The 15,737-nt window shown below is 40.9% G+C and overlaps 1 protein-coding gene across 3 annotated transcripts in view; it reads right to left on the bottom strand.

The window, feature by feature from the left end:
- Nucleotides 1-15,737, bottom strand: part of enox1 (ecto-NOX disulfide-thiol exchanger 1) — a 129,836-nt gene that overhangs the window by 25,107 nt on the left and 88,992 nt on the right. For all 3 annotated transcript variants that reach the window (XM_040008893.1, XM_040008118.1, XM_040007356.1), the window contains exons 5-8: nucleotides 12,568-12,735; nucleotides 11,399-11,605; nucleotides 10,450-10,683; nucleotides 1,982-2,194 (exon numbers count right to left, since the gene is read on the bottom strand). In XM_040008893.1, coding sequence (XP_039864827.1) covers nucleotides 1,982-2,194; nucleotides 10,450-10,683; nucleotides 11,399-11,605; nucleotides 12,568-12,735 — 822 coding nt within the window. The remainder of the gene's footprint in view (nucleotides 1-1,981; nucleotides 2,195-10,449; nucleotides 10,684-11,398; nucleotides 11,606-12,567; nucleotides 12,736-15,737) is intronic.

The following is a 15,737-nucleotide window of genomic DNA, read 5'->3' as shown; positions in this document are numbered from 1 at the left end:
ATAGGAAAAGCTAAACCAGAACCATCCTCTAAAAGTTTAAAAGAATTCATCTAAAATGTGTGTCATGTGATGAGCAGGTCTCTCTCCTGGCCAGTGCTCTGTACTTACATCTCATCACCTGCAGCTTCACTTCCCACTGGACTGACAAAGGCAACATTTATCCAGAATGGACTGTGAATTTTAGACTCCATCAGAAATGTAGACATGTCACATGGGATATTACATGTTTAATGTTAAGGAGAAGCTATAATGGAATCAATCTGTGTGCAAGAAATTACTGGATGATTGGGGAGGATTGTCTATAACTTTGTAATCAGATCCAATCAGAAGAGACACACTTCCATTCTGCATGAATATGCTGCCTTGCATTTTTTCTGTTGCTCTGACATTTGATTTGTGGTCAAACACTTCCAGTAACGACATAACTTTACTTTGCCAAACCTGAATGAACCTATACCAATGTCAGATTTAGCCTTTTCACATATCACAGAAGAACTACTGACAAAAAGACAAAAACAGTAAAACTGTCCATTTTCTCACTCACCTTATTTACAAATGAACACGAACCGTGAAATGACGCCAAATATGCCTTTTTCTGAACGTAACATCGGATTAAATGTGCATTAAGTGATATTTTTGACCCTTTCAGCTCCTAGTTTTGGTTCTGTGCATACTTCTTGCTGCTCATGTGAAATATATTACCTTTGCACACTTTATTTTACATACTTCTCTCATTGGCGATGTTTAGATCGTATCTGAGTGTCAGAAGTCTTAAAAGCATTACATATTAGCAGATGATCAGCCTTAGCTATTATTAAAATAGGTTTCAATTAACATACAAGTTCACTTGGTTAACTGTTTCAGGTTAACTCCTTCTAGGAGATAGGATTCTAGGAATTAGAAGGTAAAGTTACTGTTATGTATGTTACCTGGTAACAGTGGAGGAGTTAAGGGTTGTGTTATATACATACTTTCCTTGGGAGGTGGTGGAGACCAAAACTGAGATAAAACTAGAGCAAATGTACGACATCAGGTGGACATGGATTCCTTTCCATTTCAGTGGTTGTGTCTGTTGCTGCTGGACACAACAAGTGATTATCGTGTTTTTGTAAATACACTGCCTTCTAGTGGTCAAAATTCACCTAATGCAGCTTTAATTGCAGACTTGGCTAAGTGTCAGTGAATGGGTGCTATTTAACCAGTGCTGTTTCAGAGTAGCATTAGCATGCAGTAACAGAGCAGCTGTGGTTATCACTCAGTGTGTGTGTTGGCATTTTTTGAAGGCAGCCTGTGAAAAGGTCAGGGCGCACTCATGCTACTGACTCTGAAACCTCTGTGCGACTGACCTAATCACCACTGCACAGCGCGCCGAAGATAATGGAGCTGATGGTGAGAGAGATCGGGGAGTGTTGTCATGGAGACTGGGCCGAGATGCTCACAGAGTAAATGACTTGCATCAAGACGGGCTTTGAAATGGATGTGGTGAAAATGGCTTCATGGTCTGCACCACTGTAATCTGCCACTGCACCACACCCTGCAGCAGTGTGAGAGACTGCAATCAGGAGTAAGCTCACACTGACGGCACACGTGGTGGCACGAGGTCAAAAGTGGATATCTATTAACTGGTTTTCACCTAAAAAAGTAGTACTGTTCAGTCTCAGGTGCTTAATATACAGCACTTTAGCCAAAGTCTTATGTGTTTAAACATCCTACATGAATCGATTGACTTAACTGATTAAACTGAAGGTGCAGTTGATTGATGGGTGTTATCCAATCATATGATTGTCTCTAGTGCATGGTTCTCTTAAAACTGGTGAAACAGAATGAAACTTGCTACCTGCAGTGTGAAGAGAAAACCACTGGTTGAACTTACCTGTACAGCTTACACTTACAACGGCAAAAACTTCTCACGTGAGACGTCCTTTGTCTGGAAGTTTTTTCAGTACGTCTTTAAGTGTGTAAAATATGAAAGCGTCCTTACACTGATTTAATATAGCCAGCAGGGCATTCTTGAAGGCCTCTTTGGCACGCTCCAACTCCTCTTCATGCTGAGCTTTCTCACTCATCAGTCGTCTAACGTGGCTGTTGGCCGACTGGATCATAGAGTAGAAGTGATTGGCGGTGCGGCGGTTGACTTCGCCTCTGTCGATCCAGGTGAACAGAATGGCTATGGCCTCACTGAACTTATGATCATCTGTGGAAACAAGTTGAAAAAGGTAAGAAAGAGAGGTATGGCAGTTCTTTTCTTTTCAATACCAACACCAGTGATACTTTTAAAAATGAACTGGACTGTGCTTATAAAGTGCATTTCAAACCGTACTGATTCAAAATGACTATAAGTCACATTTAAACATCAAGTATATTCATACAGTGCTATATTTTATACACTCTACCTCACATGCTTGGACAATTTGGAATAACAACTTAACCTAACAAGCATTTCTTTGGACTCGGGGAAGAAGCTGAAGTGCCCAAACCAAGGGAAGAACATGGAAACTTCACACAGGACGCCTCCCTCTAACCAGGAGATTCAAATCTTTGCTTGTGAGGCAACTGTGCTCACCAGTGCACCACTGTGCTGCACAAGTGCAGCTTTCACATGATGACAAAATGTTTGTAAGTAAGTAAAAGTAAGTAAAATTTTATTTATATAGCACCTTTCAAGATAAAAACCACAGAGTGCTTCACAGAAGCTAAAACCTAAAAATAAAAATTCAACCAAAAGCAAGTTTAAAAAGATGAGTTTTTAGCTGTTTTTTAAAAGCAACCACGGAGTCCACAGATCTCAGGCTCAAAGGGAGAGAGTTCCACAATCTGGGGGCCACAGTTACAAATGCTTTGTCGCCTTTTGTTTTCAGCCTCGTGTGTTGGACAGCAAGCAAGCCCTGGTCACATGACCTCAGGCACCTGCTGGGAATGTATGGATGTAAAAGTTCACTTATATATGTTGGTGCTTGTCCATGCAGAGCCCTGAAAGTCAAGGTCAAAACCTTAAAGTGGATTCTGAATTTAACAGGGAGCCAGTGCAGCTGAATCAGCAGGGGTGTGACATGGGAAAACTTGGAGGACTTGGTCAGAAGCTTTGCAGCAGCGTTCTGAACAACTTGTAGACGCTCCAAAGAGGCTTTACATAAACAAGTAAACAAAGAATTACAATAATCCAGACGAGATGAAACAAATGCATGAATGACAATTTCTAATTCGGAGCGCGATACAATGGGACTCAGCTTAGCAATGTTTCTCAAGTGATAAAAACAGGAGCGAACCAAAGATTTTACATGAGCATCCAAAGTCAGAGCTGAGTCAATAGTAACACCAAGGCTCCTGATAGACGGTTTGGCAAATGTAGCAAGTGGACCCAAGTTTTTCATAACACTAGGTACAAAATTTTTAGGAGCACAAAGACTTCAGTCTTCTCCTCATTTAGTTGAAGAAAGTTTCCAGCCATCCAACCTCTAATGGAGTCTATGCACTTATGCAAAATCTGTAGCTTGGAAACATCATGGGGCTTAAAGGAGATATATAACTGAATATCATCTGCATAGCAGTGATACGAAATGTCCTTAAAAGTGCTCAATAAGTGTTGAAGAGGAAGTAAATACAGCAAGAACAATAAAGGCCCCAAAACTGAACCTTGTGGCACACCATAGGCAAGAAAAGTAGAAGAGGAACTGTACTTAGAGGTAGCCACAGAAAAGGATCGTTCATGCAAATAGGATTCAAACCAGTCCAAAGCAGCCCCTGGTATACCCACCCAGTGTCTCAGCCTATGTAGCAGAATATGATGGTCCACAGTATCAAAGGCGGAGGTCTGTATCTGTATCTTACTGATAACTACTGTTTGTCTTATCTTCTTTAATCAGCTGTTATATGCAAGAAATTGATCTAAATCCCAACTATGACCTCAACGGCAGGGGTCCTTCAAGGTGAATAAAGCTGTGTTGTATAAGTACATTTCTCATTCATTTCCCCCATACATATTCAGTGTAGAGTGGAGTTGTAGCCCTGCACTTCAGATGGACATGCAAGTGTCCTGGAAGAATGAATGGTACAGAACTAAGGTATACTATTTCTTTCCATTTCTTTCAGCATCTTTCACGGTTCCCTGATAATTGCCTTGTTTTTAGATAGCTTGACCTCTGACCTTGAGGGTGAGGTCACAGAGATTTGAACTTGTATGAGATTTTTAGTAGATGCTCCTATGGTATCAATTTGAAACTCCTGCGCCAGTTCATTCTCGAGTTACTGCACTCACAAACTTGGGTGTTCACGTCGCCAGCCTGCCTGCCTGCCTACATAATGGGATGCTTCTGTAGTAGATATGTGGGGTAGTCGTGAGGTGCCACTCCTGAAACAAGAGCTGTGTCAAGACTCAGGCTCAACACTTTATCAGTCTCAACACAGACGCTCCAAGCACTTCCCTGTCCTCAATAGTCATATCCAAACTACTTTTAATTCCTTGATGGCAAAGCTCAACTTGACAGCTCTAGGTGACGGCTGAAGGATATTCTCCTGAAGTCGAGAACTCCCGACCAAAGTCACTTTTGATAGACAGATGTTTTTTTACATTTTAATTTGAGAGAAAAAGCATTACAGCTGCTTTAAAATTTATACATTCACAATACTAAAATCTCTTTGGACTCCAAGTCTCTCCCCCAGCACGCCGTGTCTTGGTACATCACACCAAATGGTGACTGAAGAGTATGATGTGAAAGCCGTTTCATGGGACCTTTAACATTCACTCAGCCTAAATAAACAATGGAGCAGTTACTGGGGACTAAATTCCTCCTCTGGAGGCCTTCACCGTTCACGGGTCTGTGAGCCACGTCACAGCCGCTGAACACAAAATGCATTTTTGATTTTCAACTTTTTCAAGCACAACCTTAAGCAGCGCTCGGTCTCAGTCACACAAACTGCGGCGTCTCGGCAGGCTTCCGTCGAGTGCATTCGCTTCCATTTGAATAATAATTGAATGGTGCCACGGAGCCGCGGACGACGGCAGAAGAGAGTGAATTAGAGAGCATTTAATGAGCTCAATACCCAGTGCAACACAACCTGTAAGAAGACACTTTCCCCCACTCTGATAAAGCCCCATTCATACACAGCAGCAGATTACAGTCACATTACAGCGAGCACAATGAAGCGCTGCTGAACAGGGACGAGCGGGGGAATAATGGAAATTTATTTCCCCTGCTGTTTGAGGTGAAGAATGAATTGAAAAGGGTTATTCAGAGAGAAAACATGCTTGTTTATGTTAGGTATTAGAGGATGGATGGGAACACTACACTGAGGCTGAGGTTTGGGTTTTGTAGATAAACTGGAGATTCTGGAGCAAACAGAAGCAACATGCTGCTGGTTTTCCAGAGAGATAGAACAGAGCCACAAATAAATACAGAAAATGGCAGACATAGAAAAGGCAGAAAGGAATCCTGTTTAAAAAGTGCTATTATTTATTTTTAATATAATAAATCCCTGATCACTGTAAAGCTGATTTTGGAAGACAGAGTTTTGATGCTTCATTTGATAACAATGCACTTGCGACTGGACTGCTGCTATGTGTCTTCATATACCAAGTTTGCTTGAAAGGAACCAAATGTGAAAGCTTGTGATTCTTTTTCTTATGGGATTGCTGTTGTCACGCCTTAGTGATAATCTGCTGGCATTTGAACATGGCCTCTTCATGTCTCAGAGACCATCCTTCTCATGTCACAACACTTACATATGACTTCAACAGATTAACTGATAGGATCGTGTTTGTTTGTGATTTACTAAAAGTTTCTAAAAGATCTGATTATTTTCTGTATAATGCTCTATATTCAAATCATTTCTGTTCCATATTTCAGCACCAACTCTAACCTATAAACATCATAAAAAACACAAAAGGCAGTTTGCACAGAGCTCTATCTGGAACTTCTCTCATTCGCTTTGCAAATATACAATGAAAACTTGGATGGATGAACAGATGGATGCAGTGTTAGATGTAAAAAAACAAACAAACACCTTGATGGTACAGTCTTTTTTTTTTTTACTTTTTATAATGTGTTAGTCCCCGCAGGGAAATTACTCCCCTGCATTTAACCCATTCACCCAGTGGGCAGCCACCAATGCAGCGCCCGGGGAGCAGCGTGTAGAGACGGTACCTTGCTCAGGGGTACCTCAGGGTAGCTGTTCAGTGGAGTCGAACCCCCAACCTTCCGATCACGGGGCAACCACTCTACCTACTGAGCTATCCCTGTCCCATAAAAGTAATAAAAAAAAAAAGTAAAAAAAAAGTGTTAGATGTAAAAAAAAAAAAAAAAAAACACCTTGATGGTACAGTCTGTTCTGTGAAGAAGAAAACTTCAATGACAGGTCTGACATTGAGACTTACCTTTAATGACTATCTGAGATAGATGTAAAAATGGGTTCAGAACAGCAACTCAAACTTGGATCAATAAAGCAGATTTAGAAAGAACAGATTTGTCTGTCTGTACCTTATAACACCAACTATGTGCATCAGTTTGAGTAATTCAAATCATCTGGATCTATTGTTGCACGAAGCAAGGACCATGAGGGTTTTTACCAGTTCCCATGGAAATAAGATATATCTGATTCCCACTGATGGTGGTAATGTGTTTCTCAGCAACACTTTATTGGCACAAAGGTCACAGTACCACATGAGGTGATGTTATTATTTCTTTTTGTGTGGGAGTTATTACAGTCAAGATTTTGACTTTATTCTCTTTCATGCTTTATTTAAATGATGCGTGCAGTGGATCTGACCGCACATTAAAGACGGGTTTAGGTCGAAACACGGAAAATATAACAATAACACTAGATGCTAATGTTTAGTTTGCCTGCTCAATCTGAGACAACATGAAGGTCATCACAATGCATGAAGGCAATAACAGTAATAAGCAGTGCGCTGGATCTGAATGTGATTAAATTGCACTAAATTGCAAGTGATTCCAGCGCCGCTGTTTTTATAAACAGAGAACATTTACAGCCTTTTACTGTAAATATGCAACACTTTCAATCACTGGAGACAAGAATTAGCTACAGCAGAGTGGAGGCAACACGGAGGAGGTGGACGAGGAGGAGGAGGAGGAGGAGAGTGACCTTCACAGCAAACACCCCTCATTGCTCACTTCTCACTTATCAAAACCACTGCCAACTCAGTCCCACACTTCATCCTCTCCCATCAATTCTCCTCACGTGCAGAAGGAGCAGGTGGGTGCAGGTTTGCAACAGTACAGAAAGAAAGGGAGTGGTCCGTGGTATTAATCCCATTACACAGTAGATAAATGGGGGCTTGAAAAACGTAACTCCTGTAGTAAAACTGGGCTGATTTTAAAAGGGAAGCATAACGAGGACTTTACCTTTCTTTCAAATGTCACCTGAATTATTCATTGTCACGATTCGTTCTTTTATGGAGCACATTTCTACTCAGGTTTAAAACAGCTTGGAAAAAATACTTGGTGTCAAGCATGGGAAACATCTGAGATCAAACCAAGGATTGCAAAATTTTACTCAAACACAACATCTGAACTGCATTCTCACCACATTTTCTGTTAATATAACAATAAATATTATATATACGGATTGGTGCTGCAGCTGCAATGATGCAGACGCTATTCGGTACATTGTGGTGAAGAGAGAGCTGAGTCTGAAAGCGAAGCTCTCAATTTAGTGGTTGATCTACGTCCCTACCCTCACCTATGGCCAAGAGCTGTGGGTAATGGCCGGGAGGAGCCCCCGGAGCAGACCCAGGACACGCTGGAGAGATTATCTCTCGGCTGGCCTGGGAATGTCTTGGTGTAGCCCGGAAAAGCTGGAGGAGGTGGCTGGGAAGAGGGGCATCTGGGCTTCTCTGCTTAGGTTGCTGCCCCTGTGACCCGGCCCTGGATAAGCGTGATAAGACGGATGGATGGATGGAAGGATATTATATATATGGTCAGAAACCCTTCTCATTACATTGTACCACACTGGGTATGCACTCAGTGTGATTCTTCAACACGCAGGGTTTGCCAGTTGAGGAAAGATAACAGAGGAAACTTCAGCATGTGTCAAAGGTTTTGGATTGTTGCTTTGGTTATTTCTTGTTTTATATAGTAATCTATCTTTCTGTTTGTTGCTGCTAGCTTTACTTCATCTTACCCACAATTTACCCGCAGTCACACATTTTTATACTTGCATTTTACCTTTGTTCTTTGGTGTCACTTTTCCCCCCCAATGACTTAGAAAAAAAATCTAATTTTGGATGAAAATGGACCTTTTCTCAACATTAGCCACGTGCTACAAGTCAAATGCCCACCAACTTCCTGTGAGAGTGGTAAGACCAGGAAAGCACATTTGCATTCATTGTAACCAGGTGTTGTGTACTGTATGTTTAAGTTAGTCCAGTTTTTTTTTTTTATCAAGTAATGCTAACAGCATGGCTCAATCCAAGTATCTTTGTGTCTGTGATAAATTTGGTGATCATCTGACTTCTACTCCAGTCACCAGGGCACACATAGACACACACACTTCATCTATGACAGCTGGGAGGGTCCTGCGACTTTGAAATGGTCGGCAAAATGAACTGATGAATATCTTATTATACAACTTGGAAAAAAAGACAAATACTGCAGCATCACAGGTACTTTAGATCAGCGGTCCCCAACCCCCGGGCCTCGGACCGGTACCGGTCCGTGAGTCGTTTGGTATCGGGCCGCGAGAGTTGAGGCTCTGGTGTGAAATGTATGGTTTTCAGGGTTTTTATCGGTTTTCAGCGTTATTTTGTTATCGTTTTTATCGTTACTCGGTTTTCCTGGGTCTTTTCACGTGTGTTATGAATAAACCTTCTTTTTTTCGGTACCGGTACTAGTTTTATTTTGTTGTATTTATCCACGACACCTTAAAGGCCGGTCCATGAAAATAATGTCGGGCATAAACCGGTCCGTGGCGCAAAAAAGGTTGGGGACCGCTGCTTTAGATAATGTTAGCATCCAAAGTATGTTTGTTAAACATCAACATCAGTATTTAGCTCAAAGCTTCATATTGTGTTGCTGCTGCCATAAAAAAACAGCTTAGAGTCTGGCAATTATAAGAGGTTGTGTTTTTTGCTGTACAAGAAGTCAGAGAAGTCATCTTCTTTCTTCCTTTCCAGAGGAAACACAGGGCCTAAAACGATGTATTTATGACTCGATTAAATCTGTAAACGAATTCCAGAATCCTACAATGGCTTACTTAATAATGCATATCTTACTGGATTATAGCTGCTAGAAGCATGAAAAGAAGAAATAAGCAGGAAGCCACTGAAGTTAATGAGAAAGGTAAAGACACATAAAAAATTGCAACTGTTTTGTTTTATTTTGCACTGTTGAGAACTCTGGTAAGGCTTTTATTTAGCAGTTCTTGCTCCATCTCAATCGTGTTTGTCTCCTTTATTGTTCAAAGTGTTTGTACTGATGACTGAATGCGGAGAGCTCACAGTCTGTGCAGACATCTTTGATAAACACTTGAAAATCTAATAACTAAAATCCCACTTCTCCAGTTGCTTTTATTTCTCTCCCTTTAAAAAATATCTGATACTCTGTTGTCACAAAACCTATTTCTTATGTCACTCCAGAGCTCTCTGAGAACTGCTGAGTAATAACTGCAGTTTTTACAACAACACACAAAACACTGCTGTAAAACAAGAAATCCCTATACAGGCTGATGCAAACATGGCTTCTTGGACAGTCTTTGAGTGTTTCCCCTGTGTTTGCGCACTGTTTGCCTGCATTATACTGTTGCCATCAAACACAGTTGTTTATCAGTGGCTACAAACGGGGGGATGAAGAATATCAATAATTGTGCAGCTTCCTGGACAATTAATTCATGCATGTTATTGGGTATCACAGCAAGTGACCTAAGCAGGAGATTATACACACACGCACACACAGAGCAACAGATGTGTTGCCAATCAAATTAAAAGCGTTGTTATCTGTGACCTACAAATCCGCTTTGAAAAGTCATACATGGCTTTGGACTAATATATTTACTACAAGGGATTTTATTTACTCTCTGTATCCATGACAACAGCTGCAGATTTTGTTTGTGCTTCTGAAACACATCAGAGACCACCTGACCCAAACCACAAAAACCTTGAACAGATTCGGTCCAACCCTGTCACATTAGTGATCAAGCTCATGGTTGTGCTGGCCTCTGCAGTCTTTGGGTTCCTGTCCTTGCCAGCACACCAAAAATAAATTTGGATACAGCCTTTAAAGGAGGAGCAGGGGTTGTTTTTCTGTGTGCATGTGTGTGAGATTTGCCCTTTAGAAGCATCAAGGGTATCAGCTGACTCATCACCTGATATGAGTTAGCAATGAGATCAGTTGATCGCTAGGTTTGTGGCACAGTAAACTTGTCGTATAGTGATGGAAATTACTTTCTCAATGCAAAGCTAACTGACACTTTCTCTGCAAACTCGTTGCCAGTGCTCACCTTTTAGTCTGTCTGCTAACAGTGCTACCTCGTGTTCAGAGTAGTGCACAATCGGAGGGGGAGATGGTGGCCGCAGTCTGTCTTCGTGGATCTTGCGGCGGTGTCTTTCCTCTCTGGCCAGTAAGCGCTGTTTACACTCCCACTCATAAAGGTCATCTCTGGCCTGGGCAAAGTCTACATGGATCTTCCCAGAGTCCTTTTTATCAGTGCTGGATCCGATACGCATCCGATACCCTGAAGGGGAGAAGGTGATACCATTATATTTAGGCATTTTCTACAACAGGTAGAGGCATGTCATTAGATTTGATCTGCCAGGCAGAAAATCATTAGGGTGAAACATGAAGATGATGAAGAATTATGAAAAATACAGTTCCTTAAATATCCACCTTAGACTGGGCCTAAAAATAAGCTCTTCTCACCCTCTCTTATAATATCTAGCTTAACAGTAGAAGTAGAAACAATCCACAAAATCAATTGTGGTGTCTATACTACTTTTCTTCTTTATGACAACTACCTGAAGGTGAATTTTATATAACTAAGCAATGAAAAATGATAATAAAGCTGAAAGTTATGCATAACAAGAGAGCGGTCAACTTAATAGATAATGATAGCTAGGTGCTACATCATCTTGTTTAGCATGCAGCTGTACTAAAACACACACTAGCAGATCTGCTGTTATGCTGGGTACATTTTATTAAAAACACAATTGTTTTTAGCTAGCATTTCATTAGCCTTTCACTCCAAACTATGGATACACCAAGCAAACCAAGCTACTCAGCCAAAGCTAGCATTAACAGATAACTAGCCAACTACCTTTTTATCCCAATATGGCCCGCTTTGTAAAAATCAAAACAACAACAACAACAAAAAAACAAACCAAGACAAACAAATGAAAACAATATCCCAACTGCAAACTTGAGGCATTGTATTTCCCAAGAAAAGTGCTCACCTGACAGGTAAATAGCCTTGTCTACCATGAACTCCTCACTGAAGCGGATGTGGCAGAAGTTCTTCTTGCTCTTTCGGATGGCGGTGATCTCCCCACATTGGTCAAACACTTCCCTGATGATTTCCTCTGTGGCGTTCTCTGGCAAACCCCCCACAAATACTGTCTTACAGCCGGGAGGGCGCTCCCGTGTCGAGGGAGGAGGAAGGTCTGAGGCACAATAAAAGGACCGGTTACATGATTATATGGCCATATCATCCACAGCTCTCCTGCTACACTGCAGTTTAAAGAGGGAAACTATTGACTTTTATGTCAAGTTTGAGCAATTAAAAAGAAAAAAAAACAACAACATTTAAATAATAACATCTAATATTAAAATAGATTCCATCTCACATTTATGCTAATTACCTAAGTTACAGCCTGTAAAGTCTCACCACTAGATATGAGCAGACTGCAGTCAACTGAATTCAGTTTTTTAACCACTTCAAATTCTGCTACATAATTCTAACTATGTTGGCTGCTGTAGGACAAACAACTCTGGTTGCCTTTCATCTGTTGTTTAGTGTAGGCTCTCAGCCTGCTGTTTACTTCAGCTGTCAATACGTGTCAATGCATATTTTTCTGGATACAGTGATACTGAGGTGAGTTGTTGAGGATATCCGAAACTTTTCTGTTGGTAAGCTCTGCTGTTTTTGACAGTGTTAACTGCTGTCAGTCGGCATTAGTGAAACTTTCTTTGAAGTCGAGCTAACGTTATTGGACTTGGACACGTAGCGAATAAACTCGCATATGGTCTGAGAATGTAATCAAACTGTTTATGAGAGGGAAAGCGTCATTTCTTTGGACACTCGAGTGTAACATTAGCTGGCAAAGTGTTATAAACAGCTGTTGTTGTTTAGCCAGCTCATTATTATCATTATATAAAAGATGGAGGAAGAGAATTCAAAAATGCTTGTTGCATTGCCTCTTTCACATTTTTGCTTCTTTGTTGAAGGAGACAACTTCTGGACTTTTTTCTATTAAATAAGTATATAAACATTACTGACTGTACCTTTGAGCTAATCAGTTTACTTTTACTAGCCTGATTTTGCTGTCTACCTTTACTGCAAAAGTCACACCCCTAAAAGTTTTCAAGTAAAGTTTACCGGTTCTACATTAAAGTACAGTCTTACTAGGGTTCTGAGGGAAGAGAGTGCAGCTCTTGCAGTGGATGATCTCCTTGATGACGGGCATGTCGGGGGGAACGGGTGGAGGGGGGACCAGGCTGATTCCTGCTATCATGGGGTTTATGGGTGCAATGAGTCCCAGCCCAGGGTCGAATCTCTGGATACACAGAGAATCTGCATGACAGAATAACAACAGATTACACAACAAAAACCATAATTTTTCATACTTTCTTTTCCAGTACGTAAAGAATGATATAGTCTGATTTCAGTCATGCTAGCGCCATGTCTCTAGGGATGGTGTGTCTGCTGGTTGGTGAGAGATATAACATCTATCCAATGAATGGAATGATGTAATGTTTTGTAAAGACATTCACGGTGAGCAGAGGTTAAATTCAGTGACTTGTTCTAGCATCATCACAACGTTTACATTTGTGGCTGTGAAAGACACATTTCAGCAACTTTTGTTAGCAATCCTCCCCAGAGGAAATTCTCTGTCACTGTAATTGGCAAATAGCAAAAATATTTTCCTATTTAGACCATCCAAGGTCTAAATAGGAAAATATTGAAAAGTCTAAATGTGTGAAGAAGACACATTTGACTTCATATTATTGTGCTTTATTTTTAAATATCACTGTTATTATTATGAATATATGGGTATTGTGATGCCGCTGTTGTACATTTGCAATGCTTCACTTACACCTCAGTGACTGCCTCACAAGTTGGTCCTGAACTGGAGTTTCCACATGAATAAATTCCCTTTTCAAACGCTCATAGTTACCATCATTGGCACCGCCAAACTATTCAGGGGAATGGTTTATTCAGTACCAAGAGTTGGTATATTTAAGGGCCATTATTAAACCAGTGGATGGTTTATTTATAGAGAAACAGGGCATATTTATAGAGGAAAGTGAGCTAAATTGGACAATAACCCATTTTTGTGAGAGGAGAAAACAAAAGCATTATTGGGTTATAATTGCACTTTAACATTTTTTAATCCTGTTGAAGAACCAATAAAACTGTTATTGTTGAGGTTTCTGTGTAGGTTCTTAGTTATCCAGGTCATGTGTGACTGTCGCTTTCTTTCCAAGCTCCTTTGACTATTGTTGAATTCATTAGGACTCTGGGACTTAGATGGCTGGAAGGTTGTTACCGTTAAAACCCGATTAGTGGTCATAACAAGAGCTCGTATATACAACATCAACCGCATATGCAGAAGAGAAAAGGAAATTAGTTAAAAAAGAAAAAGGAAGTATAAACGATCACTCCCTAGATAAGAGATAAAAGAAAAACTGGGGACTGGATCCTTGGAAAAGGACAAGAAAATATCATCTCGAGTGTACTAATGGGAAAAGCGCAAGGGAGGAGAGGAGAGAGAGAGGGAAGAAGAAAATCTCTGTTCTCTAGGACAAAGAGAAAGTGAGGAAGAAGGGGGAAGATAAACAGTGAGAGGACAGAGGCGACAGGAGCAATGCTTCAGCTGTCTGGGTGAAAATAGAACAGGCAGGTTGGAGGAGGGCGGAGCAGCATTGCATGTTCCTATCTTCAACACTGCAATAACAAGGGAGCGGGAGGAACAAACCGTCAGCAGAAAATCTCCCCCACCACCCCACTGCTGCCCACACAGCCACAACACCACAGAAAACAAAGTGATTCAGATTACAGGCGAGGGAAGCTGTCACACTCGGAAAGGACAAACGTCCCTTACAGAAATTCAATAAAAAATAAACGTTTCTTTTTTTCCTGCTTTGTACAGAGGATTGATAGAATGCACCAGTGATTTAGTGCGAAGGCTTTTACTCCTGCCGGTCTGAACATTCAGCACACTGCAAGCCTTCGTTGGAAACAATCAGCAGCTCACAGGAAGCACAGGAAGTGAGGCGCTTCAGTTAGCTTGGGATAAAGGGAAAAATATAAAATTACCAATGGTATTCTCAAACCGCTCACATTTCTTTCCTCATAGGCATTGCAAATCCCTTAAAACAAATGTGCCAAAACCTGTGGTTGCTGAAATGAGTCCGGTTCTAAAAGCATCTCGCTCCCAAGAGATGGATGCCAGGTGACCATACCCAGGTGCTATTTGAGGCTTCACCTCTGCTAGTTGAGAGTTTACCTGTGGTTAATTGCACCCAGCCAAAAGTTATGCTTTTGACAAGTCATTTTCATAAGTTAGGGCAGCAATGAAGCGTCTCCATTTTTGTCCTTCCTTACAGTAGCCAACTCATTTGTATGTTAGTCAACACTATTTATTACATATCTGCCTCTTTGCATCTATACCATACATGAAGGCAACTACTTCAGTTTGCAAGTGTTAGCCGATAACTTTACACTCCACCGGCTCGTCACTTCTGCCTCCAAATGACCAAGATGACAGAGGATTGATTAGATGCTAAAATGTTAGATGATATATATTCATCAAATATTTTGTGCCTCTCAGATAAGGTAAGTGATGCTCTTATGCATTTGTTTTAGATTGTTTTTCTTTCCTTTCACAAGTAGATAAAGGTCTTTTGATGAATTTCAATTAAAAAAAATTTATATAGCACCAAATCACAACAACAGTCAAGATAAGAACCAGGCTCAGTGAGGGGCGCCCGTCTGCCATGACCGGTTGGGGGTGAGGGGAGGAAGACGGGATGAAATACACAGTGTGGAGAGAGGAGCTGTTGTAGGGAGCAAAAAGGAAAGTTTTACACCTAATCTTAAAAGTAGAGAGAGTGTCTGTCTCCCAAATGCAGGTTGAAATATCTTGTTATAGGGCCATCAGCCTGCAGCAGATATTCATGAGGATGAGTGTGTTACATATGGAACTGACAAAGATTCAGACTTTGGAAGGATGAGGACAGTTTTGGAGAGCATTCCAGAAGATGAATACTACTCCCTTAGATTTTGTCAGTCCCCACGCTGCTGAGCTCAAGCTGAGATTTGCACAAAGGGAGTGATGTGGCCTGGTGCTTCACATCCTTCAATAAATAATACATTTGATTGATTATTAGATAAACCCTCCACAAGCCTCATAAAAGCATTTCTTGGAGAAAAATGGCCTTTATGCTGGTAATCTTTGGTCAGCACAATGCTAATAATTTCAGACATATACTAATTTGTACTCAGCATTAGATCACACCGAGTGCTGCAGGGTAAAACACATTTTGTTTAGCAAAGAGAAAAATGCTTCATGT

The sequence above is a fragment of the Simochromis diagramma genome, unplaced genomic scaffold, assembly GCF_900408965.1.
Source record: "Simochromis diagramma unplaced genomic scaffold, fSimDia1.1 OVJJ01000322.1, whole genome shotgun sequence".
Classification (NCBI taxonomy): domain Eukaryota; kingdom Metazoa; phylum Chordata; class Actinopteri; order Cichliformes; family Cichlidae; genus Simochromis; species Simochromis diagramma.
This window is presented reverse-complemented; position numbering and strand designations above follow the sequence as displayed.